At 37.6% G+C, this 25,188-nt stretch overlaps 6 protein-coding genes across 8 annotated transcripts; 3 read left to right on the forward strand and 3 right to left on the reverse strand.

Moving 5' to 3' along the window:
- The first annotated feature begins 643 nt into the window (after window positions 1–643).
- On the forward strand, window positions 644–2,241 carry LOC121987121. Its single transcript, XM_042541020.1, has 2 exons — window positions 644–1,044; window positions 2,055–2,241. Exons 1-2 carry the CDS (start codon window positions 644–646, stop codon window positions 2,239–2,241), a joined length of 588 nt encoding a protein of 195 aa, XP_042396954.1.
- A 1,149-nt stretch (window positions 2,242–3,390) lies between these two features.
- Window positions 3,391–9,886, forward strand: LOC121986294 (ER membrane protein complex subunit 2-like). Its single transcript, XM_042540172.1, has 9 exons — window positions 3,391–3,677; window positions 5,338–5,402; window positions 6,375–6,423; window positions 7,352–7,446; window positions 7,735–7,820; window positions 7,918–7,977; window positions 8,064–8,145; window positions 9,402–9,515; window positions 9,592–9,886. The coding sequence occupies exons 1-9, from the start codon at window positions 3,491–3,493 to the stop codon at window positions 9,760–9,762; spliced, it is 909 nt and encodes a 302-aa protein (XP_042396106.1). The 5' UTR covers window positions 3,391–3,490; the 3' UTR covers window positions 9,763–9,886.
- A 621-nt stretch (window positions 9,887–10,507) lies between these two features.
- Window positions 10,508–12,343, reverse strand: LOC121986295 (brassinosteroid-responsive RING protein 1-like). The gene is made up of 2 exons (XM_042540173.1): window positions 11,571–12,343; window positions 10,508–11,480 (listed from the first exon to the last, which is right to left on the reverse strand). Exon 2 carries the CDS (start codon window positions 11,372–11,374, stop codon window positions 10,904–10,906), a length of 471 nt encoding a protein of 156 aa, XP_042396107.1. The 5' UTR covers window positions 11,375–11,480; window positions 11,571–12,343; the 3' UTR covers window positions 10,508–10,903.
- Window positions 12,344–16,098: 3,755 nt separating this feature from the next.
- On the reverse strand, window positions 16,099–16,701 carry LOC121986297 (brassinosteroid-responsive RING protein 1-like). Its single transcript, XM_042540174.1, has one exon. It carries the CDS (start codon window positions 16,642–16,644, stop codon window positions 16,171–16,173), a length of 474 nt encoding a protein of 157 aa, XP_042396108.1. The 5' UTR covers window positions 16,645–16,701; the 3' UTR covers window positions 16,099–16,170.
- A 990-nt stretch (window positions 16,702–17,691) lies between these two features.
- On the reverse strand, window positions 17,692–20,218 carry LOC121986298 (transmembrane 9 superfamily member 12-like). Of its 2 annotated transcripts, none has more exons than XM_042540175.1 (2): window positions 20,073–20,218; window positions 17,692–19,870 (listed from the first exon to the last, which is right to left on the reverse strand). In XM_042540175.1, the coding sequence occupies exon 2, from the start codon at window positions 19,847–19,849 to the stop codon at window positions 17,858–17,860; it is 1,992 nt and encodes a 663-aa protein (XP_042396109.1). In that variant the 5' UTR covers window positions 19,850–19,870; window positions 20,073–20,218; the 3' UTR covers window positions 17,692–17,857. The 2 variants fall into 2 exon arrangements, with proteins under 2 accessions (XP_042396109.1, XP_042396110.1); XM_042540176.1 differs by having other exon boundaries at window positions 17,692–19,902; window positions 20,073–20,196.
- Window positions 20,219–21,225: 1,007 nt separating this feature from the next.
- LOC121986299 lies at window positions 21,226–24,517 on the forward strand. Of its 2 annotated transcripts, none has more exons than XM_042540177.1 (3): window positions 21,226–21,637; window positions 22,346–23,034; window positions 24,137–24,517. In XM_042540177.1, the coding sequence occupies exons 1-3, from the start codon at window positions 21,618–21,620 to the stop codon at window positions 24,223–24,225; spliced, it is 798 nt and encodes a 265-aa protein (XP_042396111.1). In that variant the 5' UTR covers window positions 21,226–21,617; the 3' UTR covers window positions 24,226–24,517. The 2 variants fall into 2 exon arrangements, with proteins under 2 accessions (XP_042396111.1, XP_042396113.1); XM_042540179.1 differs by having other exon boundaries at window positions 22,381–23,034.
- Window positions 24,518–25,188: the final 671 nt, after the last annotated feature.

The following is a 25,188-nucleotide window of genomic DNA, read 5'->3' on the forward strand; positions in this document are numbered from 1 at the left end:
TATTGAAAATCTGAGTAGTGAAGTAGAAATTGTTGCTGATCCTGGTTTACGAAAATTGATTGAAGAGTATGATGTTGGTGCTAGAGATCGTATTCGAAAAGAATATGTTGCTATGAGCCATTGTCAACCTCGAGGCCATAATTTTTCAAGAAAAAAAATGGCTAAAGACAATAGATGTTTCAGAGATGTTTGGTTTAAAGACCGTGATTGGTTGGAGTATAGTGTTTCAAAGGATGTAGCCTTTTGTTTCTGATGCTATCTTTTTAGACCTAGTAATCTAGGGTTTGGAGGAGATGATGTGTTTACGAGATCTGGTTTCATAAATTGGAAAAAAGCAATTGAAAAATTCAATGAGCATGTAGGTGGAGTTGGTAGTGCGCACAATGAGGCAAGAATACAGTTTGAGGGTTTCAAGAATCAAAGACAAAGTGTGGAGTATTCATTTTCATCGAGGAAACATGAGCTTGAAGTTGCTTATCGCAAACGCTTGACTTCCATTTTAAAAGTAATTCAATTTTTGTTGTTACGAGGATTGCCTTTTCGGGGACATGATGAGTTTTCGACATCATCCAATAGAGAAATTTTTTTAGAATTGCTCAAATGATATAGCTCAGAGTGTCCAGAAGTTGCGGTAGTTGTTGGAATGAATGCACCTAGAAATAATCAAATGATTGCCCCAAAAATTCAAAAGCAATTGGTGAATGCTTGTGCAGTTGAGACTACAAATGCTATTCTAGCTGATCTTGGAGATAGGTGGTTCACTTTACTACTTGATGAGGCTCGTGGCTATTCAGTGAAAGAGCAGATGACAGTTGTTATTAGATATGTGAACAAACATGGAGAGGTGATTGAACGATTTATGGCTGTAGTTCATGTTGCAACAACTACAGCTGCTTGTTTAAAGGAGGCAATCGACTCTTTATTTGCTAAGTATGGTTTGTCAGTGGCAAGATTGAGGGGTCAAGGATATGATGATGCTTCAAATATATCGGGAGAATTTAATGGCTTAAAGTCACTGATAATGAAAGAAAATCCATATGCATTGTATGTTCATTGGCTCATCAACTCCAACTAGTGGTTGCAACTGTTGCTCAAGCAAATCAATATGTTTGTGATTTCATGTGGATTGTTGGTTCGATTGTGAACACATCTGCATCATCTTGCAAAAGGGCCGACAAACTTCGACAACTTGAACATGATAAAAAAGTTAAACTTCTTGAAAGAGGAGAGATTAGTTCTGGTAGAGGACTAAACCAAGAAACTAGTCTAGCTAGACCTGGAGATACACTATGGGGGTCTCATCATTCAACTTTATGTCGTATTGAACAAATATGACCATCTGTTATAGAAGTTCTTCAAAATTTGATTGATGATGGTGATCGTTCTTCTAAGGGTTTAAGTAGAACTTTGGTTGAAAGAATGGAGAGGTATGAATTTGTGTTTATTCTACTATTGATGAAATGTATATTGGCAATCACAAATCATTTGTCAACCGTTCTACAAGAGAAAGATCAAAATATTGTGAATGTGATGCGTTTGATTAATAATGTGAAATGCAAATTGCAAAAGTTGAGAGATTCTGGATGAGATATTTTACTTGAGGATGTGAAGAAATTGTAACACTCATTCCATTGAAATAATTAATATGGCAGATAGCATCAACAACCGTAGTTGTTTGAAGAGAGATGGAAAAAATGTTAATTTTTATCACTACTACCACGTTGAAATCTTTTGTGAGGTAACTTCATAATTCTTTTTTTGTTTACCGTCAATTAAATTCTTTTAAACAGTAACATATTTATTAATTTTTACTTTTGTTGTTTGATTTTTAAATTGTAGGTTATCGATATTATTCTACAAGAGATGGATAGTCATTTCTCTGAAACAACTACAAATTTGTTGATTTTTATGTCATGCCTTGATCCTAGGAACTCGTTCTCTAAATTTGATGTACAGAAGTTAGTGCATCTGACTCATTTTTATGAGAATAATTTTTTTTGGAATGAGCGTATGTTGGTTGAACAAGAGCTTGAAACATATATTAATGACATCAGATCAGATGAACGGTTTGAAGTCATTTCAGATTTGGGAGCTCTTGCAAAGAAAATGATTGAAATAATGAAGAACCGTGTGTTTCTTTTGGTTTATCGGATGATTGAGCTAGCCTTACTTCTTCCAGTTGCTACTGCAATCGTTGAAAGAGTGTTTTCGGCAATGAATATTGCCAAAATAGATTTGTGAAACAGGATTGAAGATGAATGGATGAATGATAGTTTGATAGTCTATATTAAGAAAGATGTTTTTAATACTGTCGACAATGAGCCAATTTTACTGCGTTTTCAAAATATAGTGTTTCGAAGAATGCAATTGTCACGTATTCGTTAGTAGACTGTTTTAATATTTTAATATTATTGTATGAGTTTCTTTTCATAATATTGTACCTTTTTTCTCCTGTATACAAGTTATTTAAAAAGTATTTTTTAATTACATAGAAGTTATTATCTGTTCAAAAAAGATTCGTCGTGCTCAGATCGTGGCCGCCCCTCCATGATTGAATTCCTGGATCCACCACTGCATATGACAAAAGATGACCAACTCACCTCGAATATTTTTCACCGACGATTTCATAGCAAGATGAAGAGTAAAAATTACGATGAATAAGAGGAAATATCACTCTCGACTACATAGATTATAGATATTTGTTTTTGCGGTAGAATTTGTTCACAAATTTATTCATGGAGTTGTGTCTTACCTGATCAGGCCGGTTGAGAAGGAATTATATATGTGCATTATATAAAGTGAGAGTAAGACCTGCAGAGGAACTTATTTATATTGAGATGATTGATGATCATATTTGTAGGCCAACTTAAAGTTTTATTTAGATAAATGGCATGTGAGTTCTTGAAATATTATTTTAGTTGTCTACTAATATCTAATCCTTTTAGAAATAGATCATCTTATACAATATTAACATCGAAATGCGTACATTTACTATTATATTAAATAATTGAATTTTATTATTATATGATGTATTTCAAACTCTAATTAAATTAGATTTTGTCGGGTGAAATATTTTCCATGTCAATCGTTGTGGAACCAAATGGGAATGGCACAAGTTTGAAAACTTTTAAGGGTTGTTCTGATAAATTTTGAATTCCAAGCGTTTTTTTTTAAATTGAGTTTAAATCCACAAATTTCAATGAACAAAGAATTTTTATGAGCCAGAAATAATAGTTTTTAGATATACTTGATAGAATAAATATTTTAAAAATTGCTTTTTAATGTTATATTTATTCGATAAATGAATTAGGGTGCAAAATAAATATACACGAAATCATACCCTTGCGGGCCGGGTCCGCCTTGCGTTATCACCCGTTAAGTCGTACGTGGGTTTCTTTTTGTTGGTCTATCGATCAGAGTCCAGAGCCGGCAGAGCCGGCGGTTCTCGATTTTTTTGTCCCCCTCTCTGTGCGCGCGGACTTCGCCGGCGATGGTGGGGGCGGAGGAGGCGGCTCGGTTGGATCGGCTCGAGATCCAGGTGGAGAACGGAGGCGGAGGGGCGTGGGAATACCTCTGTCTTGTCCGCAAGCTCAAACCCCGGCGATCCGACAAGGTCCTAAAGCACGGCCTCGCCATCCTGAACGACCCCAAGGCCCGATCTAATCTCGGAGGAGAAGGTCTGTCCCGTTAGTTGATCTAATTTGTTGGTGTTTTCTTTATAATTATTGGATATCGCTTCCGAGCTTCCATAGATCGTAGGGCTGTAAGATGAGATGCCTGCATCCGGTCTTTTGAAGCCTGAATACACCTACCCCTTTGGCTATATGAGATGCCTACATCCGGTCTTTTGAAGCCTGAATACACGTACCCCTTTGGCTATATGCGTTTTTGTTTTGGTGTGTGGACGACATTGTTGTGGGGAAAGTAGTAGGGTATTCGATTAAGAGAATGAAAATCTCACCCTGCCATGGAAAATGTTTTTCTCGAATTTGTGCTAGTAGATCCAATCAGTTTGTGGACTCCAGTTCACGTGCCAAAAGTTTGTCAGCTGAAAATTTATTCCTATCAAATCAGATAGGTAGTCTTCTGTTGATATCTATCTCGTGTGGAACTATGAAACGCTGTACTTTTTGGTAGCATTGATGTGCCTGTTTCAGTGTAGTTCACCTCGTACCAGACAGCTTAAGCAGTTAGATAGGTTGTAAATTCCTGGAACTAAACTTTTCTGTTGGTTGGGCAATAAAATAAAGAGCTGAGCTACAAAGCCTACTGATATTCAGGTTTATGTCACAATGATACTTTATGTTATTTTAATGGAACTACTAACTTATTAGATTGGAATTTTGCATATTCTTTTCTCCATTAGACACAGAAAAAACATTCAACAAATGGTTAGAACAGTGAGGTTGAATGTTTAAGTTGATGACCTGCTGTCACAAATAGCCAGCATTTCTGGCAGATTGTAGACTATAACTTGAGGTATCCACCATATAATTCATGTGTGCTTTAAGTTGAGTTCTGATGAGAACGTCTAGTCCACAGTTGACTTGTAGATTAGTTGGCACATGTATTGGGCATGAATTAGGTTATATGTAGTTCTTTCTTTCACTGGATGTTCTCTGACAATCTATCTTCAACTGGAGATATAATTGTGGAGGATATCTAGGCTTTTTTTTGGCTTCACTGCCACTAAATTTGGTTGACAAATTATAATATTGCTGTGTGGTTTGGATCATGGTGTTGCTTCTATGAAACAACACAATCCAAAGTGAGTTGCAAGTTTTCTTCCTATTTCAGTTTGTCACTCTCTTGTTTGTTTTGACTTTTGATATCAAATGATTTAGCATATAAACATAACTAACTGGAGAATTATGAAGAGAACTTACGTCATGATAATTCAATTATAACAACTAAAGTGTCTCGACTATTTGGGATCCTGTTTGAGATTGGTTACATCTATCTTATATTCTGTTAAGCTCTTTGGAAAGCCACACCAATTCCAGCTTATTTTAGATACCTGGAATTTTTTGAGCTTTACCTTTCACATTCAACTGCCAAGGCTAGTGTCAATTTGGATAAGAAACAGTTTAGGGTCACATTACAGCTTGACAATTGGTTATTAACTATGTCAAAAACCTCATGATTCATGGATGAGTTTCTTAATCATATTATTGCTGAAATAAGTTATAGGTTTTGAAGGTCGATCCTTCTCAAACTATTATACATGGTGCCTTTTTTCTGTGGTTTCCAATGCAAACATATGTAAATTCACATATGCTGAAAAGTCGACCTGAATAGTGGATGAAAAAAATATTTACAGTTTCTCTTTTAATACAGAATGGACTCTTTATGAGCAGGTAGCCTTTGCTGCTTTTGATTGCCAGCAACACAATGTTGCAAAGGTATTCTCTCTCTCTCTCTCCCTCCCTCTCCACATGTGCATCCACATACACATTTCTAGCTGAACCAGCATTTAATTATATTTTACTTCCTTGAAGTTTATTTAACTTGCTTTCAGATTATGTGATATATTTTCCAGCACCACATGATTTTGTACACGCACATCCTTTATCTCAACCTACATAGTTATTTGTATTTTATTAATTTATTTAACACACAAATCTTCTATCTCTACCTATGTATCCAATTGTATTTTGCTTCCTTGCAGGTATTTTTACTTCCTCTAAACAATAGTTGTGTGATGCACTTACCAGCAACACATGATTGCATACACACATAGCTTCTCGCAGAGTGTGCACATCCTTTATCTTGGCCCATAATTTAATTAAATTTTAATTCCTTCCTTGAAGGTTGTTTTATCACTGAGCTATAGTTCATGGTGTACTTTGCAGAAACACATGATCTTGCGTGTCATGTACTTTGAAGCTTTGTTTTGTGTTTGTACCTTCACCTTTATATGTGCCTTTTATATGATTAATTTGGAATATTTTTTAAATTAACCACTTGACCCCATTTACACTTGGTATATGAATCTGTGTTATTTTTCCTTTTTTATTGTGCATAAAAAAGTTATGTTCAATCTCTCAAGTTTTCATGAAAAATTTTGCATGAGGAAAACTAGCGCTAACTGTTAGAATAATTAAACAAATGCTTGTCGGCTTGCCGCTTGGACTATTATCTTTGTTTCTCTCAAAGTACCTTCTGAGAGTCAAGTTTTTATTGCAAGTTCTTTTTTCAGAAAGTCTGAGAAGCATTTAATGGTTATTAATTATGAGTGATTGGTGGGTAAAAAAAACCATGTTTCCATCAATCTCTTTTTAATTTTTCAACATTTAACCTTCTTGCAGTTAAAGCTATCACAACTTTACCTTGGAATGTAGTTCCTATAAATTACTTATTATCCTTTTTTGCAGGATTGTGTTGCAGTTCTCTCTAAGGAATTCCCTGGAAGCCTAAGAGTTGGTGAGTTTTTCTAATTCGTATTGTATGTTTTTCATAAATATTAATATACATAATACCTAACAGTTATGCATCTACTAAAATGAATAAGCAACTATATTATTTTTATTGGTGTCAACAAGGTAATCAAAACCTTATTAAGTTGCTAAGCCTATGACAAAATTTTGGGGTTCTTGGTCCTCAATTGATCCCCTAGGATATCTAAAAGATTCAGCACAGTAGGCCGTGAAGTTTCAAATATTTGTGTCTCATTGGTTATGCTAAGCCAACCTTCTATGCAACGATGAGGCATGATCCAATCACCCCCACGAGCATAGCCAAGTTGGTACTCGGGTGACTAGTTGCCATAATAGGTCTCAGGTTCGAATCGTGGGGTTTACCTCGTGCTAGGCGGCCCCCTCGCCTAGCCGAATGACTCCCCGTGGTTTACTCCCTTCGAATGTGCTTGGGGCGGTCTTGGAGGGGTCCTCGGGGTGACGGTTATCACCTTTTGCCGCAATGAGGCATGATCCAACCTGCAAAGTACTGCAATTGAGCATCCTTTGGGTTGCATGTGGTCTTAACTCTTAAATCAGGGTCCATTTTGTTTTCTTGTCAATAGCATGTTGACTGGAGGTAGGGTTACCATATCTTAGGTTCTTAAGTATAGATCCTCAAATTCTTCAACCATTACCTCTACCCTGCTTTTTGCAATGCCAATTGAATGTCATTGGTTTGCTCTTGTGAAATGCCTTGTTGCAAAATCATATCACTTGAGCAAATTCATAGGTACACAATAGAAAGAATTTATAGTATTCCATAAACAAGACACAGAGGATGCAAAATCTTTTGTGATTTATTATCAATATTTAGTGTATTGTGATTTTTGGACCGGCAAAATGTTAATTTTATCACATTCAGTAGTTATCTTTTTTTTTGCAAAAATTCTCAGGAAGATTAGAGGGGATGCTGCTTGAGGCCGAAAATTCATGGGCTGAAGCAGAAAAAGTATATGCACGCCTTCTAGAAGACAACCCACTTGATCAGGTGCTGCCTCAAATCTCAATCTCTGAATCTCCTCTTGTTTTATTCAGAGTTTTGAATGGAAAACACTTGGTTATAAGTCCAGATGTTAAATTCTTATTAGCTTGAGTTGTTAGCATATGTTAGATTAGAGTTAGATGACGATACTATGAAGTTGTGGAATTGGATGCAACTCTGTTATTCCCCAAAATTACTTGTTTTTCTTTATTATTTGTTTGTTCTTTAGAAGTCATGACTTTGTTATGAATTTCTTGAACAATGAATTGCAAGTCTTATACCTATATTGTGCAGATAATCTACAAGAGAAAGGTTGCTATTGCAAAAGCACAAGGAGATTTGAAAGTTGCTGTTGATTTTCTCAACAAATACTTAGAAATGTGGGAATTTATCCATTACTATAGGAATCTGTTCCATTACATTACAGTAGAATTTTTTTGTTACTAACACATTGCAAATTGTTTGAAATTGTATCAGATTTATGTCAGATCATGATGCTTGGAGAGAACTTGCTGAGATCTATGTGTCTCTACAAATGTGAGGCATCTTGATTGTCATTCTTGTAATACCATTTAACAAAATTTACTGCTTATTTATATATTTGTAACTCCCTCCTCGATTAGGTATAAGCAAGCAGCCTTTTGTTATGAGGAGCTGCTATTGTCTCAACCAACAGTTTCTCTATATCATCTAGCTTATGCAGAGGCAAGTAGCCTTCAACTAGTATCTTGGAAATTGATTCATGTTGTTTAATTTCTGTTCTTTCATGAACAGATGAATCACAATGCATTGAATATTCTGGGTTTATAATCTTGCTGTTCTTGGTATTTTTTTGATTTAAAACGGACACCATAGTAAAGTTCCACTTGATTTCTGTGTGATAATGTAGAGGGTTTATATTACTTTAATGGACACTGCTACTTTTGAAGTATTTTGTGCTTAACAGGTCGATAGTTTTTGTTTTATTATTTTGAGGAGTTGCTATAGAAGGAGAGCCTTGGTGCAACGGTAAAGTTGTTACCGTGTGACTTAGAGGTCACTTGGTCAAGTCTCGGAAGTAAGGGGAGGTTACCCAAATCGGGATATATATACTTGATAGCAGTGGAGACATAGTAGGTGCTCATTGAAAATGGCAACTTTTGATGGATAAACGTCCATTTAATTGTGCCTCTTATGCGGTTGAGTAGAGACAATAGGCCATGAGTTGGAACTTGGGCCTTGGTGAGATGTTCAAGTCTTATGTAAAGGAGATTGTCAGACAAGCGAAAATGTAATCCAGTGAAGGGAGTTTGTGTGAATTTTTTAAACTTGTTTAAATTTGAGACCAATGGCTGGACTTATAGTTATTTGTGTTAGTTCTCTTGTTTTGATGGGATGCAAAATTACTTATCTGTTTTTCAGCCCTAGTCATCTCATTGATTGATGCCTTCTAAATTCTGTACAATCTATCTACCAGATTTTTAAGGTTAAGCAGTCAATCTTGAGATTCAACTACCATGTCTGATAAGTAGCATTAAATTTTTCAGTTCAGTGAAAACCAAATGAGCAACAAAGAAAACTATAGAGACAATAACTAAAATATATTTGAAAGGTTGACTTAGCGAGCCTAATCTTATTCTATGCGCAAGCATAAGTACTAGAATTTTGTTTAATTGAGATCCAAGATATCAATTTCAGGACAATAGTTAGAACCATGGGATCTCTGATTTCCATGGAACATCACGGATGTAAGCTTGGACAAGAAATCCAAGTTTCCCACCGTCCATGTGGCACTATATCGAGTAGACTTAGAATGATACCTTGTGTTTTCTCTTTGATTCTAGATTAAATAAATTTGCAAATTGGCAACTCAAGCAAGGTTAGATATCGATGATCTAATTTCTTTTTCTCAATTCACAATGGCTTTGAAATATCATACCTTTCCCTTCAAGCGGTTTCTCCTCACTGCCTTCATTGAACAGGTACTTTACACAATGGGAGGCCTGGAAAATCTCTTGACAGCCAAAAAGTACTATGCGTCTACCATCACCCTAAGTGGAGGAAAGAACACTCGAGCTCTATATGGCATATGCTTGGTAAGACATCCTTGATAACTCATAGCTTCCCTGCGACAATCGGAATCACTGACATTACATGCCCAAATTGGTCCAGTGTAGTGCTGCCATCAGCCAGCTTACGAAAGGCCGGAGCAAGGAAGAGAAAGAGAGCTCTGATCTACCATCTCTGGCGGCAGAAGCCCTGCTGCGTGACTACAAGTACAGGGCTCCTAAGAAGCTGCCTCTTCTTAACAGCATGCTTAAGAACATGAAGCTGAGTTCTTGATCTGAAATATTTTTGTTTAGATCTTTCTTCTTTGGGACTAGGGTTATTTCGAATGCTGCTAGAACAGAGACCATGTAGAAGTTCCTCTTGCAAAATTATTATTGTTTCAGATGAGAGAATTTTACTTCTGCAGATCATAACGCCACAAGAAAATTGGTAGAACAACTGTATTCCTGTTTTCTATGAAATTTCTACCTTCATGATGACCACAAGGCCAACCCTTGGCATTGTACCCTAGCTCTAGTTTGATTGCTAGAACACTTGCTCTTCGAGGTCTCGGACCTTCAATGCTTCAATGAATGGGAGACTATTGATGACATTCACTACTAAGGTTACGTGTAGCATGTGGCACATTGTGTTGAATATAAGATTCGGATGAGGTTGAAGAGGCAACATCTTCCCGTGCGCTAACCATGTTGGTTGCTCGATAAAGTAGTTGAGTATTGTCCAAACCCCTTAAAATGCTAGATCACGCGTGTATCTATCTCTCAATTTGGACATGAATCAAAGTGCATAAGCCATGAATCTTATCTCTCAATTTCAGCACTCCCTTGGACATGGTGCAGTGAATTTATAGATCTTCAAGACTCACCTGAGGCGTGAGCAGACTCTTAACTGAAGGAAAAAGGATGTAAATGTGGACGTTGGCTATCGACCTATCATCGCGAGCTCTTTCGGATCTATCCAGTGGCAGATAAGGAAAAGGTCACTTACCTTCCAGATTAATCGGATCATGACACATGCATTAAAAAAATAATGAAAATTAAGATTTCATAACAAATTCATCAAACCTAACACATTCTAACATGAGTTATAAATTCTTTCTAAAACAAGCTCTGTTTATTCTGAAAGAGGGGGCAAAAAAAAAAAAAGCTTTGTTTCAGAATATTTTGGAGTTCACAAACATTCAGCAATAAAAATTTTTGCTGGTAAGTCCGGAGAAGAAACTGGGCGTAGGATTCAATGATTCGACCAGACATTGAAACTGATCCCCCCTCGATCGACGATCTGATAGCTGACTCCTCCCTCGATCTCCATAACCAAAATCCCCAATTTCAATCCATCTCCATCGCTCCTCTCCTCCAGAAAAGAGCAGGCATGACCGAGTGCGTCTCAGGAATCGCTTCGCCACCCGAGGTTTCTAGGGCGAGGGCAACCCTAGCGGCAGCGGGAGGGAGCAGGGGGAGTCTTCGTCGTCGTCGTCGGCGGCGGGCGGTTCGGGTGGGAACAGCGGGGCGCGGCAAAGGGGGCAGGTGCTCTGCCCGTGCTCGAGCCACCGGTCGACGCAGTGGCGGTGGAAGACGTGGCGGCAGTCGCTCATCCGCCTGACCTCGTCCGCGGGCTCGAACTCGGACAGGCACACCGCGCAGCAGCAGCTCTCGCCTCCCGCCAGGTCCCCGAACCGGGTCGCTGGGGAGACCTCCTGGATCAGCTCCGCCGGTACCACAGGGAGGAGTAAGCAGATGCCCGCCGCCTGGTGCAGGTCGGCGTCGGACTCCGAGAGGCCGAGGCAGCGGGAGATCCAGTTGAGGAGCTTCCGCAGGTGGCCCAATAGGAACAGCAGGTGGAGGAGCAGCTTAGGGAGCTCGGGATAGCCGGTGGGGAAGCCCATGGCAAGAGTGCGTGACAAGTGTTCGATGAATCCCCTGAAAGAATTGTCGATAAGGTAGCCTGCAACTCAGCAACTGGAAGTGTTCGTCTAAATGCCTGACAGAATCCTACGCACGAGAACAACAAATTGTTTATCAGAAGAATAGCTTCAATTGTTTGAGGAAATGCCGCAGAGAATTTATAAGACAGGAAGGTACAATGTGTTTGTGCAAATGCCCGAGGGATTTTATAGGAAGGGGGATGTGACTGGTAAATGCTTGAGGAAATGCCTGAGAGAATCTCACAGCTAATAAGGATTTTGGGGGGTCACTTTTTTTTTTTGGCTTTTTGCTCTATGTAACGGTGTCTGTGTCTGGAGAAGTGGTGGTTGAGTTGGGCACAATTTTGAACATGGATGAAGGTGGAGGTGTGGCCAATTCCGTCCCCATCTCTTTGTGTAGAAAGACCAGAAGAATGGCATGTGATGGACCCTGTGGAGGGAAGCATGATTTATTGCTGTGCATTTGACTCATTAGCTGAAAAAAGTTGTTTGGTAGTGCAACATATTATCATCATGACCTTCAGATTTCCACAAGTCAGTTAATTCAGTTCTCAGTAAAAGGAAGAATTATTAGAAATTGTTGAGCAAATACCAGACTTGTTTTTCAGGGTTACAACATTGCCAAAATGCTCTATGTTGGATGCCATTGTCGATTGGCATCGACCAGGCTGTATCGATGTCATAATCGCCTTCAAAGCATACAAGCATCCTGAACAGGTGGTCTTCTTAAGGGATCCTTTTCATCTCGAAGTTCAAATCCTTTGTCCTTACTCCACCGACCGATCTCGGTAAGTTAGAAAGCAACTTTTTTTCTTATCTACTCCTATTTCTTTCTCTTCTATGTTCAAGCTGATTTAGACATCTTTAATTTGAGTTGATATACAAACAAATGATTAATTAACTTCAATCACACATCAAAGATGGCAATTTCTCAGCAAGAAGAGATAGAGACACACACACTCCTCTTGTCTGCTGAATGCATTTAATTCTGCCACAATGCGCGCGCGCGCACACATACCATGTGTCGGTACCATCACCTTATCTTCTGGTGGCCACCAACACACAAGCAAAGATGTGGATGCCTCGACATGGAGAGATGGAGAAGGGTTGTGGAATTTGATTGCATTCAAAAACATAGACAAGATTTGTTCTCTTAGCTCACTGCCCTTCCCTTGCTGCAACCTCATATCAAAACACCATCATTGTATCTTCTCTTCAGTGAACTCTCTTTGTTGCTAGGATAAGATTCCTTGGTAAAGGCTGTCAAGGAGTTATTCATTGGAGTGCTCATTCAGTTTGAATTGTTGAACTGGATCGAAATTTTCATGTAGAATAAAATTTAGATTTTTTTTTTTCCATATACCATTTTGTGCTTTGTTTAAAGTCTCATTGAATTCTTAATTTAATTTGGGCATCCTAGTTGTTAGATTAAGAAAAAAAGATTGCTTGTAGTTGAGATTGTTGGAGAATACTATTATGATCCATGTTTTGTGGCCTTTCAATTTTATATAGAGGATGAAGTGATAAAGTATTCAATAAAGTATGATGTTTAGATGAGATTAATCCAAGACAAAGATGTGTCAGCATCTTGCCTAAAGTTGTTCCTTCTATAGTACATGTTTCACATCATTTTTTTTTCTCTTATGATAAAAAAGATCCTTTTTTTAAAAAAAAATCTTTCCACCTTTGAATTGAATATCACAGATGCAGCACTAGACTTTCCTGGGCATAGTCCTCGTGCTATCAAAGTTGGAGGCAAGAGGGCAGAAATTCATGTGACTCAATTAAATAAAAAAAAAGGTACAACCCTAATTTTTTTATTCAGTCATCTTCTTCTGTGTTTACTTGTTGTGTTAATGAAAAAGAAAGGGAAGGGAATCAAATGAAAGAAAGAGAATCAAGGAAATAAATTTCTTTCTATTGTTTATTATGATAATGGGGAAATAAATTTCTTGTGGAGATGAAGGGCTGAGTGAGGCTTTCTGGCAGGGAAAGGAGGTGAGGATGTTTGTTATGATGGTGTGTCTATCTACAATGAACTTACGGAGAAGATGAGGTGGAAGGAGACGAAATGTAATGAAACACCAAACACACAATAAAATATAATCGAAACATAGTAAAATATAATTACTGAGATAGCTAAGGTTGAGCATTCAGTTCGATTAGCAATTTTAATTATTCAAAATTATATAAATTAATTTTTTTATCAGTTGATTATTTTTTGTCATTAAAATCAAATAAATCAAATTGATATCAGATTATTTTTAATTGTTTTTTTTTAAAATTTATTCAATTTAATAAAAATTAAAAAAAAATCGATTTTTGAAGTTAAAAAATTGAAAATTGAAGTGATTTAATCCAAATAGTGTTTTTTTCTAAAATTGAATTTATTTTTTTTTTGAATAAATCGTTATTTCGATTTAATTGAAGTTGATTATTTGGATTTAATTGAAGTTTTGTTAACACCTAACATCAGCTATGCCACTTCACTCTTCAAGGCTACTTAATGGTGAGCCATGTTTCATCAATTTCTTCGCCCAATTGATGGTGGCGGCTAAGGGCGGAGTCAGAATTTATAGTCCGCCCGAGCTACAAATGACCTCTAAGTTATTCCCGGGCTAAAAGCCTTTGTTTTAATTGTAAAAATTCACATTATCTGCTGTGGGTCCCCTGGTCTACAGGGCCCCGCTATTGGTGCTGGCAAGTGGTGGTGACGGTGGCCGCGGTTGCCTTGGGAGGTGGAGAAGAGCATGTGACAGGTGGGGTGAGTTGCACAGGGATTGGAGATTTACGCTCCGACTAACTTGAGTTTCGATCCCGTGATTTCATGTGACAAACATCCCACCACATACCAACTCGGATGGTCTTACGAAGAGAATTTGATATGGAAATGAGGATTTTCGATTTATTTGCGGATGGAGATGGATTTGGAGATTTTTTTCGAGATGGAATGAGTTCAGGATAGATATGAAATATTATCTTCATTTCTGAATCGGTCTCTGTCCCATTGTCATCCCTACATGGGAGGGAGACAAAGAGCCTAATACCCAACTTAAATTATTGTTATGTCTAATTAATTATTTCATCGAAATGATGTGGGAACATTGAAGACTCACTCTTTTGTCTCATGCTCTCATCCTTGTCTCCACCATGGGGCTAAAGTACAAATTAATATTCTATAAAGTTTTAGATGATTTGAAGGGGTAGTGATAGGGCATTGGGCCTGTGTTGGGCTTAAAAATTCATTAATTTTTGGACTGAGACAATGTTCTAGATAAATTGGCATAAAAATAATCAATGACAATGTTATTTAAATAAATGACAAGAGGATTTTATCAAATCACGACCCTTATATTACACTCGAAAATTAAATTCTTTGAAAATAAATTAAATTGTAAATTAATCAGCAATTTATTTTCTAATTTCAAAGTTAAGGAGTCTTTAGCACTTTGATTTTGTATAGGTTTAGGGTTTTAATCATGCAAGGTGATTAGTATGGTAAAGAATAACATAAAATGTTTTTATTATTTTTGGGAATTAAAAATAGATATTTTAATTTCCTTCCATTTAAAAAGTGTAAATAAGACACCCCACAATTGAATTTTGTGCAAAGTTAGAATTCTTTGCTTTAAAAAAAATTGATTTGTAAGTTATTGAGGTGAAACATTGGTAATGGTCACTTTTACGTCTTTGACATTTTAATTTCGTATAAATTCAAATTTTTGACTTGTAAATAATATGAAATGTTGCCATGTTCAGCCTGTAAACTAATAGTTTACATTAATTTGAGGGTCATAATTCTAACTTTAAATAGAAATATGGTACAAGAGAACCTTAATAATTATCTTAATTTGAATAAATATCTATTTAAAAGATGATTTAGGATGATTTCTGTATTCATGAGACAAGTATTTATTATTTTCCTAAAAGATGCCTTCCTCATTTACTTGTTCAACCAGTAAAGGCAGGTACAAAAGTGAAATCCCGTGCCACTTTGTCCAACTTCTCAAGCTTTAGGATCCATCACTGAATTGTTTTCCATATAAGAAAGCTACTGTTCAGTTTCAACTCATCTCCCCACAAGCTTTTCATAATCACCATCATAGCATTCTTGACACCTTACTTGTTTCTAGCCCAAGTGTTCATCATGTCAAAGTTAATAATGCATCAAATTAGAATGAGATCCTAATGATGATTGATCAAGAAAGAGTTTGTATCATTTGACACTTTTCTTAGACTTTTGGGGCTAAAGTTTACTTGGGTCGTAAGCATTCCTTAGTCCATACCATTCTACCTAACATCCGTAAGGACAAGACAAGAAGCAATCCTGATTGTGATCCACCAGCAATAGAATTAACAAATTAGTCTATATCTGAACATTTGTCATTAGATTCAAATAAGCAATTAGTTTCTTTCCTTTAGTCTATAAGCAATTAATTTCTTTCCTTATAGTCTGAAGAAAAAGGTAGCTTCTTCTTCACTTTCAAGAGAAGCTGAACACGCATTTGATCAAACAGGCAACTTACAGATGTTCAAGTTGTTTTGAGATCATATTATTCAGCTTGTTTGCTTTGTTTTCTCAGGGCAAAGGTTGGATTTTTAGATCAATGATCGTTTCTAGTGATGATTTAAGATCATGTGATCTGTTGGTCGACTTGTGACCAAATCTCCATTAGGGTTATTGATGCATTCAATCGATAGGTATTTATTGAAGAAGGACGAACTTTTGTATTACAAGCAGAGAACAGTTAGAAACCCTAGCCGATTGAGTGATGTCCAGGGCTAACCTCCTCCGGTAGATGCTGGTGCGGCCCGGGAAGGAGAAGGGCGCGGCAGAGAGGGCAGGTGATCTGTCCGACGTCGACCCACTTGTCGATGCAGGCCTTGTGGAAGAGGTGGGCGCAGTTCCCGAGCTGCCGGACCTCGTCGCAGGGCTCGAGCGCGGCGAGGCAGACGGCACAGGGTGGCGCGGCGGTGGATCGGAGAGCGGAGAAGCGAACGACGGGGAGGCGGCACTTGACGACGGCGGGGGAAATGAGGGAGTCGCTGAGGTGGACGGAGTGCCCGAACGGGTTGAGGCTGTCGGCGATGGAGGAGGAAGGGGGCCATGAGGCGAGGCCAAGGAAGAAGAGCGCGGCGGAGACGGCGAGCTTGAGGCGTTCGAGCAGGAAAAGGACGATCGCGACGGGGAGCGGGAGGATGACGGCGTAGCAGACGGAGGGGAAACCCATCGCCGCCGCCGTCGTCGTCGGCGGCGGTGGAGGTGGTTTTCAATTGGGAGGAAAGCCGCTCATAAATAGAGCGTCGAAATTGTTGTTTATACCGGTCAATTCGAACAATTTTATTTGATTCAATTGAATAATTTCCATAAAATGAAAGACAAAAAAACAGAAATTTAAATTTAAAGCAAGGGTTTCTTCTATTAAAAAAAATGCAATAATATATATTTTAAAACTAAAATTAAATATCTAGAATTTATTACTAGTTTTATAATCCATAGAATTCTTTGGAGTTGGAATTTATTTTATATTTTAGATGAATTTTAATTTTAATCTCATAATAATTTAAAACAACAGTCGGATCTTATATTAAATTCTTTTATCGTTGCTAATTAAATTTTCAACTTCCTTATTTGTCATATATTTATTAATTACCTAAATATATATTTATTCTAACTAATCAAATTTAGGGTCTACATATTTATTAATTACCTAAGTATATATTTATACTAACTAATCAAATTTAGGAGTGTAAACGAGCTAAGCAACTCACGAGCTATTCGGATCTTGGTTCGAAAAAAAATTCATCCGAGTTTGTTTGATTAAGTTAACGAGCCGAGCTCGAGTGGTCGAGCATTATTTCAAGTATAAAAATATTATGGAGTCAAGCTTGAGCTTAACCATATTTGATTCGTAAACTCATGAATATATTTATTTAGAAGTTCACGAACATATTCGTTAAGTATATATATTAAATAAATAATAAATATAATCATATATTATTAATTATTATAATTAATTATCTTAAACAAGTTCAAATTAAGCTCGTTTAATTTTTAAATGAATTTTTTTTCAAACCGAGCTCGAGCCTCACTCGAACTATTTAATTTTATTACAAACCGAGCTCGAGTTTAAGAATTAAAGCTCGAATCAAACTCGAGCCAAGCTCGAGCTTAGCAATAACGAACCAAACCCTAGCTCGAGCCTCTGACTATTCGGCTCGATTCCGCTCGTTTACGGCTCTAATCAAATTTACAACTCACTATAAAAATGAAATCAAACCCGTAAACATTCAGCAATTGCTGCATTAATCACATTTATAAAGAAAGTTTGAAGCATAAGCTTGGATTTCAAGCTAAACTGATTAGACCTATCGGAACTAAACTTACAGTCACTGCCGGCATTGAGGAACTATACTACATCATAAAGGGGGAGGAGGAAGCCTTCAGTCGATCTTCACGGACGAAAAAAGGTAGTGAACGAAGTAGAACGAGACCAAGAAGCCGATGGCACCCGTAGATAACATGATAGCAAGCGCCATGATCAGTGAATAGCCAAGGTACAGCATTGCCGAAACAGGCCCGCTTAAGCTTCTAAGCTGGAATACCAAGTAGTTGATGGAGTACAGGAACACATATACGGCGACCGATCCAGAAGCAAAGAAAGCTTTCCACCACCACTGCCAATCCTCGACGCAGAGATGCATGTAAGTTAGGATGACCGAGACCTCGGCACAAACTATGACCAGCAAGAGGAGAACTACAAGCAGGAATCCAAATACATAATAGAACCTTCCGAGCCAGATACTTGATAGGATGAAGAATAGTTCAATGAAGAGGGTGCCAAAGGGTAGAGTTCCAGCACCGACGACAAGGAGCCATGAAGGATACTTCCTAGCAGGAATCTCTCTCGGAATCTGATTTGTTCGCACAGGGAGCTGAATGTGCTCCGCCCGAGTGCCCAGGAAGCCTCCTAAAAGGGTAAGCGGCACCGAGATGCAGAACCACAAAGATAACAGAGCGAAAAACAATGATATCGGTAGAGCTCCAGTACTCTTGCTCCCCCACAGCATGAAGTTTAGAATGCAGAGGACAAGAAATGCTATCCCAGGAAAGAAACAAGAAATAGACCATGAGACTGATCTCCACCCTTCGGAACCGCCTTTTATGGTTCGCCAAAGTCTGACTCCAACGTATCCAGAAACAATTCCGAGGAACTGATAAAGAACAATCATGCCGGTCAAGAGCATGCCTCGTGAAGCAGGAGACATGAACCCAAGAGCAGCAAACACAATTGTCACAACTGCCATTCCTGTAATTTGCACTCCATCACCGACCATAACACAGAGTAGCTTCGAGAAATTTGGCTCCCTAAAGACATCGCCTACGACTAGTTTCCAGCCGGACAACTCCTCGTTCATTTGTGCTTGAGACTCTTTATCGAGTTCTTCATATCTAGTAAGGTCTCTCCTTACAGTCCTCAAAAATATCACAAAGACTATCCCGGCTAAGAAGACTATAACCATCAACGAGTTCATGATCGAGAACCAATGGACTTTGGCACCTTCCATCTTGAGATATGCATCCCACCTCGAGGGCCATCTGATATCGCTTTTCACAAACACAACTTCGTAGGTGAATGAGATCCGTTCTTTCTCCCGAATAACTTGAGACTTGTCGGGTTCCAATGGGCAATTCACAGGATCAACTTTGCTGTACATTTTAAGCTTCGACATGGCAGCCAGGTTGCGCTTTACACTGCACGGAACAACTTCAAACCCTACAATCTCAAATCCAGACATGGTATTTTTTTCAGTCTCTGTAATCACCCCCATCCCTTCTTCTCCGGTGTCAATTATCTCGACACGGCTGCCTTCATACTCATGGTAAAAGACAGTAAATTTCAAGTGATTGATGATGTAGTCTTCATTGCTTCGAAGAGGTGTGTAACCGACTGGAAACCCAGTCCAGTAGAAGGTGACACCATTCTGCTCAGTAGATCTCCTGACAGGAAGGTTGTCAAGAATCATGTTCACTTGATACAGATCGTGCGTCCGCTGCTTCAGAAGCTTCACCTCCTCTTCACTCAACGGATTTGTAGTGCAGAGGTAAAGGGATTCATTGACATTGACACGGAATTGGTAAGGGGAGTTGTCGATCCGATCGCCCATGAGAAGCTCACCTAAATTCTCTGCGCTCTTCTTGATCCCTCCCTCGGGTGGGCAGTAGGGGAGGCTGTAGTAGTCAAAAGGGATCTCAGTCTCAAACGAAGTGAGAGAATTCACTTTGGGCGATATAGTTTGTCCTTGAGGATACGTATGCATGTAGCTTCCGGGGAGGTAGAATGAACTGCTCGGAGCTAGTTTCAGAAGCGAGATCAACAAAGCGACATAGATGAAGCAGGAAGACCTCATTGATGCTATGCGACGCAGACACATTTCAAACTTTTCTACGGTAACCTGCAATCAAACTCAAAGATTCCATCTTTCACCTAAGAGATCAAAAAAATCAAACACCATCGGCGCATTGAACAAGATCCGGATCTCATTCTCAACGATGAAAGCAGCAAAGAAGGTTGCGAAACCGACGTCTGTTAGGATAAATCGAAAAGCAGAAAAAACCCTAGGACGAAGACTTATCTGAGAAGGAGATGAAACTTACCGAAGAAAGTTGGATAGGGAAATAGCGACGAGAGAACAGAAGATCGAGGGGCAAATCGAGAGGAGAAGCGATTCCGATGGATCTCCTCGGCAGCGTTTAAGTCGCGACCCAAACTGGAAGAAGAAAGTAAGGGATTATTAATAATTTAATACGGCGAGTGGAATATACATAGATTTTTTGACGATCAGAAAAATAGAAATAAAAAAAATGATATTTGCGTTTTTGTCTTCAAAGAATATATATATATATATATATATATATATATATATATAAAGAAATGATATGCTACGGACCATTATTTACAGATTGCTACGGACTTAATGCCATGTCATTTTTTTATTAATTTTTTATAAAAAATTTTCTCATTCTTCTTTATTTTTTTTCTCCTGCTTCGTTCGTTCTCGGCGCGTTTCGCCGAGAAACAGCTTACGTTGCGCGCCCACCACCCGCCCTGCCGCCGGCCATATGCCCACCGCCGGCGGCCTCCGGCCGCCTGGACCCACCCACACTATAGCCCATGGGGTGAACCCGTCGGGGATCGCGGTATGGATTCCGGCCACATCTCTATTCCAGCCGTGATACAGCGATTCCGACAGTGTTGGGCAGGCGACTGGATTTCGGCGCGGTCGCATCCGGATTATGGCCGTGATCGCGCCGGAATCCGGACGCGCCTTCGTCGGAATCCTGACGCGGGCGCATCCGGACGCGATCGCGACGGAGGCAGGTGCGGTCGCGATGACGATGGCGCCATCGCGGCCGCACTACAAGAAAACAGGGTTTCAGAGACAGATTTTTAAAACGGAATTGAAATCTGTTTTAAATTTTAATATATTAGAGACGGATTTGCAACAGAATTAATATTCTGTTTCACATAAATAAAATATAATATATAAATAAAAAATTGAGACAGAATTTAAAATGAATTAGAAACAAATTTATAAATATATTTTTATAAATAAAAATAAAAACGGATTAAAAATGAAATTGGATACAAAATTACATTTGTCTTTAAAATCTGTTTAAAAAAAAATTAAACAGATAGAATTATGTTTTTAATTTATATAAATTAGAAAAAAAAAATATTAGATAATTATATTTTTATTTTATTTTAATAAAATAAAAACTGTTTTCTCCTCTTTCCCTAATCTTCTTCTCTTCCTCGTTTGACACCCGCCGCATCCACACAACCCTGGTCTGGTGGTACTTGTTCGTGGTCTTCCGCCATGGCGTCGGCGATCTTCTCTCCCGATCTCCGATCTACTCATGTTATTTTTCCTCAGGTGGACAGGCCTCTCTCCTATCCCGCTTCCCCCCAATCTATCGGCAGGGCAGCAAAGGCGCGACCTCGCCATGCCCGCAGCTGCCTCGCAGCGAGGTCGTGAGGTCACAAGGCAGAGTGCGACATCAGCCACATGCTCTCAACCTCAACTGCGTGCCCTAGATCGGACCGCGATACTGATCTTTCAAGTTGTATTCCACTGACTTAGGGTTTGAAGAATTTCATCAAGACAACTAGAGTCCTTTTGCTCAAAATGCAGAAATTTGATGGAGACAGCTATCCTGAGGTATTGGACTTTATCCATTTTCATCATCTTTGTTATTCCTCTCTTCAATATTTTGCTTGTTAAAGTGCAGACTTTTCATGAGATCCTATGTCAGGGTTGACTACATGAATATTGTCCCTCCATTGAAGTGCATCCATGGCTCTATTGTTGCATATCCAAATCTCTTAAATCACTTTGTAACGGTCACTAAAATTTTCTTTGGTCTTCTTCTACTCGTTTCACCTGTAACTCTTATGTTCTTGTGTAATTAAAAATCTTTTTTTTTTAAGATGTTCATACCATCTTAACTATGTTTTCTCATTTTATAATCTACATAAATCATTGTAGTTAAGTGGCTTGTTGAATGACTTGTTGGAATGAAGAAATTCCTTGTTGCATGTCTTATACCGCTATTGCACTTGTTTATTATGATCCATATGAGGAGTAGGTAACCAGTTTTATCTAAGAGATGCCTAACTATTTAGGTTGCCAATTAATTGATAGCCATGCTCGTCACTTGTGCTGAAATATGCCCAGTATGATTTTTCAAATAACTTTTTGAAGATAGCTTCAGATCAACTTGTGCAGCCTGTTAGCATTGTGATTTTACTGCAGAAGTATATGTTCTAGATTATCATGATATCATGTCCGCTTAGCTTGTTGGATCAATAATGTTTAGGTTATTTGGAATCTCTGTGATCTCTTATTTGTGGCTTTGTTTCCTTGCAACACTTCTGCTTCCATGGGAATCCCACTGCATGCAGCCAACTTTTCTGATGTAATTTCAACATCCGTTCAATCTTCATCTGGTCTACAAAACAATTGGTTGGGGAAGTCGGCACATATTTCCATGGCTGATATTGTCAAGATGGGCAGACCTCAAGGGAAACATCCAAGCATGCCTGCCATTGCAAGTGGAAAACCTTACATATCTGAAAATGCAGCAACATCAAATGGATCACATCTCAATGCAAAACAAATCCCAGCTTCAATTTTTCCATCTGAAGCTAAGGAGAAATTAGACTCTTTTCAGGAATCTACTTATATTTCTGATATTAATCATGGCCTTGGAACTGCTAAAAATCAGCATATTTCTACTGATGGATGGTACATATGTGATGAGCAACCCACAGAAAGTGTTCCAAATTTTACAGATATATCTGGTGCCTCAGCAGTTTATGCTAACCCATCAGCCTTAGCAGCATCTAGTATGGTAATTGCTGGTTCTGACTTGTATATAGATCCTTGTTTGGAAGATTTCCAAGACCGGGATGAAAGACCTAACGATAAACCTCAGCCAGTCGAATATATTCCTGTACCAGAGAGGAAGATAGATGTAGACACTGCAATAGATGGTTCACATTCAAAGAGTATAGATGCTTACCAATCTAAAGATGTTGAATTTGATCATCATGAAGGTAATAGTTGATGCTTCACATTTTCCTTGTCCCCACATATCTTGGTTTTTAAAATTGGGTTATTGAAATTGCCATAAAATTGCTTTAAAATTATGGGCATTTTAGAAACTATAGTTTTGGCTGTAAAATTATTTCAAAGTAGGTAAACGAATTTCAGAGAATGGAAATAGGCAAGAAGATTCTACTTGTGTCCTTGAGAATTGAAACTTGAAAGTAATTTAAGAAATAATAAACTATCGAGCATAGATATCTAGTTGTGGTGGGTATGCTTATTTCCCTAATAGCCCAAATCTCTCCTATTTATTTATTTCTCTTTTCTTTTGTACTACTTTTTCCTAACTATTTCAAAAATTTTGTAGGAAATATTCATGTGTCTCTTCTTTATAGCTCATTTTATATTAGTTTAGGTATTGAGATCTGATAAATTTTAGCATCAATTAGGATATTTTTCTTAACAAAAATAAACAACTTGTTCATTTTATTCTTTGTGCTCTAAAACTTGATTAAAATTTTGCTAACATTGCCATTTGTTTCATACATTACATAATGTCATGAGATGTTATTTCCCATGGAAATACCAGGCTCCAGTTTGATCGATTTAGTAATTTTTCTTTTATTGTGTTTCATGAAACACGTTGACAAAGTGTAGTGTATATGAATAACGAGAGCATATGCAAATCTCAATCACCAAAATGTGTTGACAACGTTGACACTTGTACTATATCCTATGATATTTTTTAGGATCATTCCAATGTGGTTTATAGTGTGTAGATTAGACATGCTTTGTCATGCTTCAACAAATTGAATACTAGTAATCTTTATTTTTTTCATCTCCAATTCTTCCATTCATTATCTTGCATTCAACTAATTCAGTTATCATGATTGTTATTTTCACAACTCATCCTATCTTGTAAAAGTTATCTTCCATTCATGTACTTGTTAAGTCATAGATTTTAGCACTGACAATATCGACATGACACAATAACTCATAATTTACCTAAAAATATTTTTTTTTTCAAAATTCTTCAATTTATATACATAGTCCAATTTTTATCTCATTTGTTTTATTTTATATTGACATATATGTTATATATGATTGTAGGAAAAAAGATTTGGGACGAGAAGTTTTTGAACAAATGCATAAAAGAAATCAAGACACCCAGTTTATTGACAACAAATTGGTATTCGTAAAGAAAAGCTTATCGAGGAAGGTAGAAAAATTGAAGAAAATCTTATGAAGATGGTTCGTAAGATGATTCAAGAGATAGGATATATAATCATTCACATCCAGAAGGATCTAGTCCCTGTGAGCAACGTGATAGATGAAATACACATTAATTTATTGTGGATTTAAAAAATTATCAGTATCTTACAATTTGATTATGGTGAAATTTATTTGGATGATATGAATATTTATTCATCTCAATATTAATTGTATGATACTTTTGGATTAGAAATTAGTTATTTAAATATTTTTAATTTATTTGAAATGTGTGTGTGTGTTTCTTGTAAAGGTAATATGTAAATAAGAATATATAAATAGAATATAATAAAAAAAATTAGCTATTGATTTATAAACAGATTAAAATTATATTTGATATATTATTTAAGACAGATTAATGACGGATTCAAAACAAAATTTAGAAACGGAATTTGTATTTGAAATTAAATTCATTTGGTCAATTTAAAAACAGAATTATAAACTAGTTTCTAATCTGTTTTTAAATTAGAGACGGAATATTTCCGTATCCTAAATTAGCAACGGGCTTTCAATAACGGATTTTAGAGACGGAATATTCCGTCTCAAATTTTCTTTAGAGACGAAAAATTGGCTTTCAGAGACAAATTTTTTCGTCTCTGAAACCCTGTTTTCTTGTAGTGCCGGAATCCGGCGCCATCGCGGCCGGAATCCGGTCGCTGCCAGACTCCATCCGATTCCCGGCCGGATTTCAACCGGAAGTCCGCATGCAGAAGTCCGCATTTTAACAAAACTGTATATATATATATATAATTTTATTATATTAATCAAGTCTTTTTTATTTTTTTTCATATCATATTTATTATAATTTGACATCGCCTAACTAAAATATTTATTGATCGTTAAGTAAATATTCATACCATCTTAAACGTGTCTTTCGGAGTTCTTCCTCAATA

The sequence above is a fragment of the Zingiber officinale genome, chromosome 5B (genome assembly GCF_018446385.1).
Source record: "Zingiber officinale cultivar Zhangliang chromosome 5B, Zo_v1.1, whole genome shotgun sequence".
Classification (NCBI taxonomy): domain Eukaryota; kingdom Viridiplantae; phylum Streptophyta; class Magnoliopsida; order Zingiberales; family Zingiberaceae; genus Zingiber; species Zingiber officinale.

What these genes read in the sequence shown, in the direction of transcription:
- LOC121987121 (XM_042541020.1), top strand. Translation starts at nt 644, where the DNA reads ATGAATGCACCTAGAAATAATCAAATGATTGCCCCAAAAATTCAAAAG. An exon ending in AAAGAAAATCCATATGCATT is followed by an intron (nt 1,045 to 2,054) that starts GTATGTTCATTG and finishes TAATGACATCAG; the next exon opens with ATCAGATGAACGGTTTGAAG.
- LOC121986294 (XM_042540172.1), top strand. Translation starts at nt 3,491, where the DNA reads ATGGTGGGGGCGGAGGAGGCGGCTCGGTTGGATCGGCTCGAGATCCAG. An exon ending in ATCTAATCTCGGAGGAGAAG is followed by an intron (nt 3,678 to 5,337) that starts GTCTGTCCCGTT and finishes CTTTTAATACAG; the next exon opens with AATGGACTCTTTATGAGCAG. An exon ending in AAGACAACCCACTTGATCAG is followed by an intron (nt 7,447 to 7,734) that starts GTGCTGCCTCAA and finishes TATATTGTGCAG; the next exon opens with ATAATCTACAAGAGAAAGGT.
- LOC121986295 (XM_042540173.1), bottom strand. Translation starts at nt 11,374, where the DNA reads ATGGGCTTCCCCACCGGCTATCCCGAGCTCCCTAAGCTGCTCCTCCAC.
- LOC121986297 (XM_042540174.1), bottom strand. Translation starts at nt 16,644, where the DNA reads ATGGGTTTCCCCTCCGTCTGCTACGCCGTCATCCTCCCGCTCCCCGTC.
- LOC121986298 (XM_042540175.1), bottom strand. Translation starts at nt 19,849, where the DNA reads ATGTGTCTGCGTCGCATAGCATCAATGAGGTCTTCCTGCTTCATCTAT.
- LOC121986299 (XM_042540177.1), top strand. Translation starts at nt 21,618, where the DNA reads ATGGAGACAGCTATCCTGAG. An exon ending in ATGGAGACAGCTATCCTGAG is followed by an intron (nt 21,638 to 22,345) that starts GTATTGGACTTT and finishes GTTTCCTTGCAA; the next exon opens with CACTTCTGCTTCCATGGGAA. An exon ending in TGAATTTGATCATCATGAAG is followed by an intron (nt 23,035 to 24,136) that starts GTAATAGTTGAT and finishes ATATGATTGTAG; the next exon opens with GAAAAAAGATTTGGGACGAG.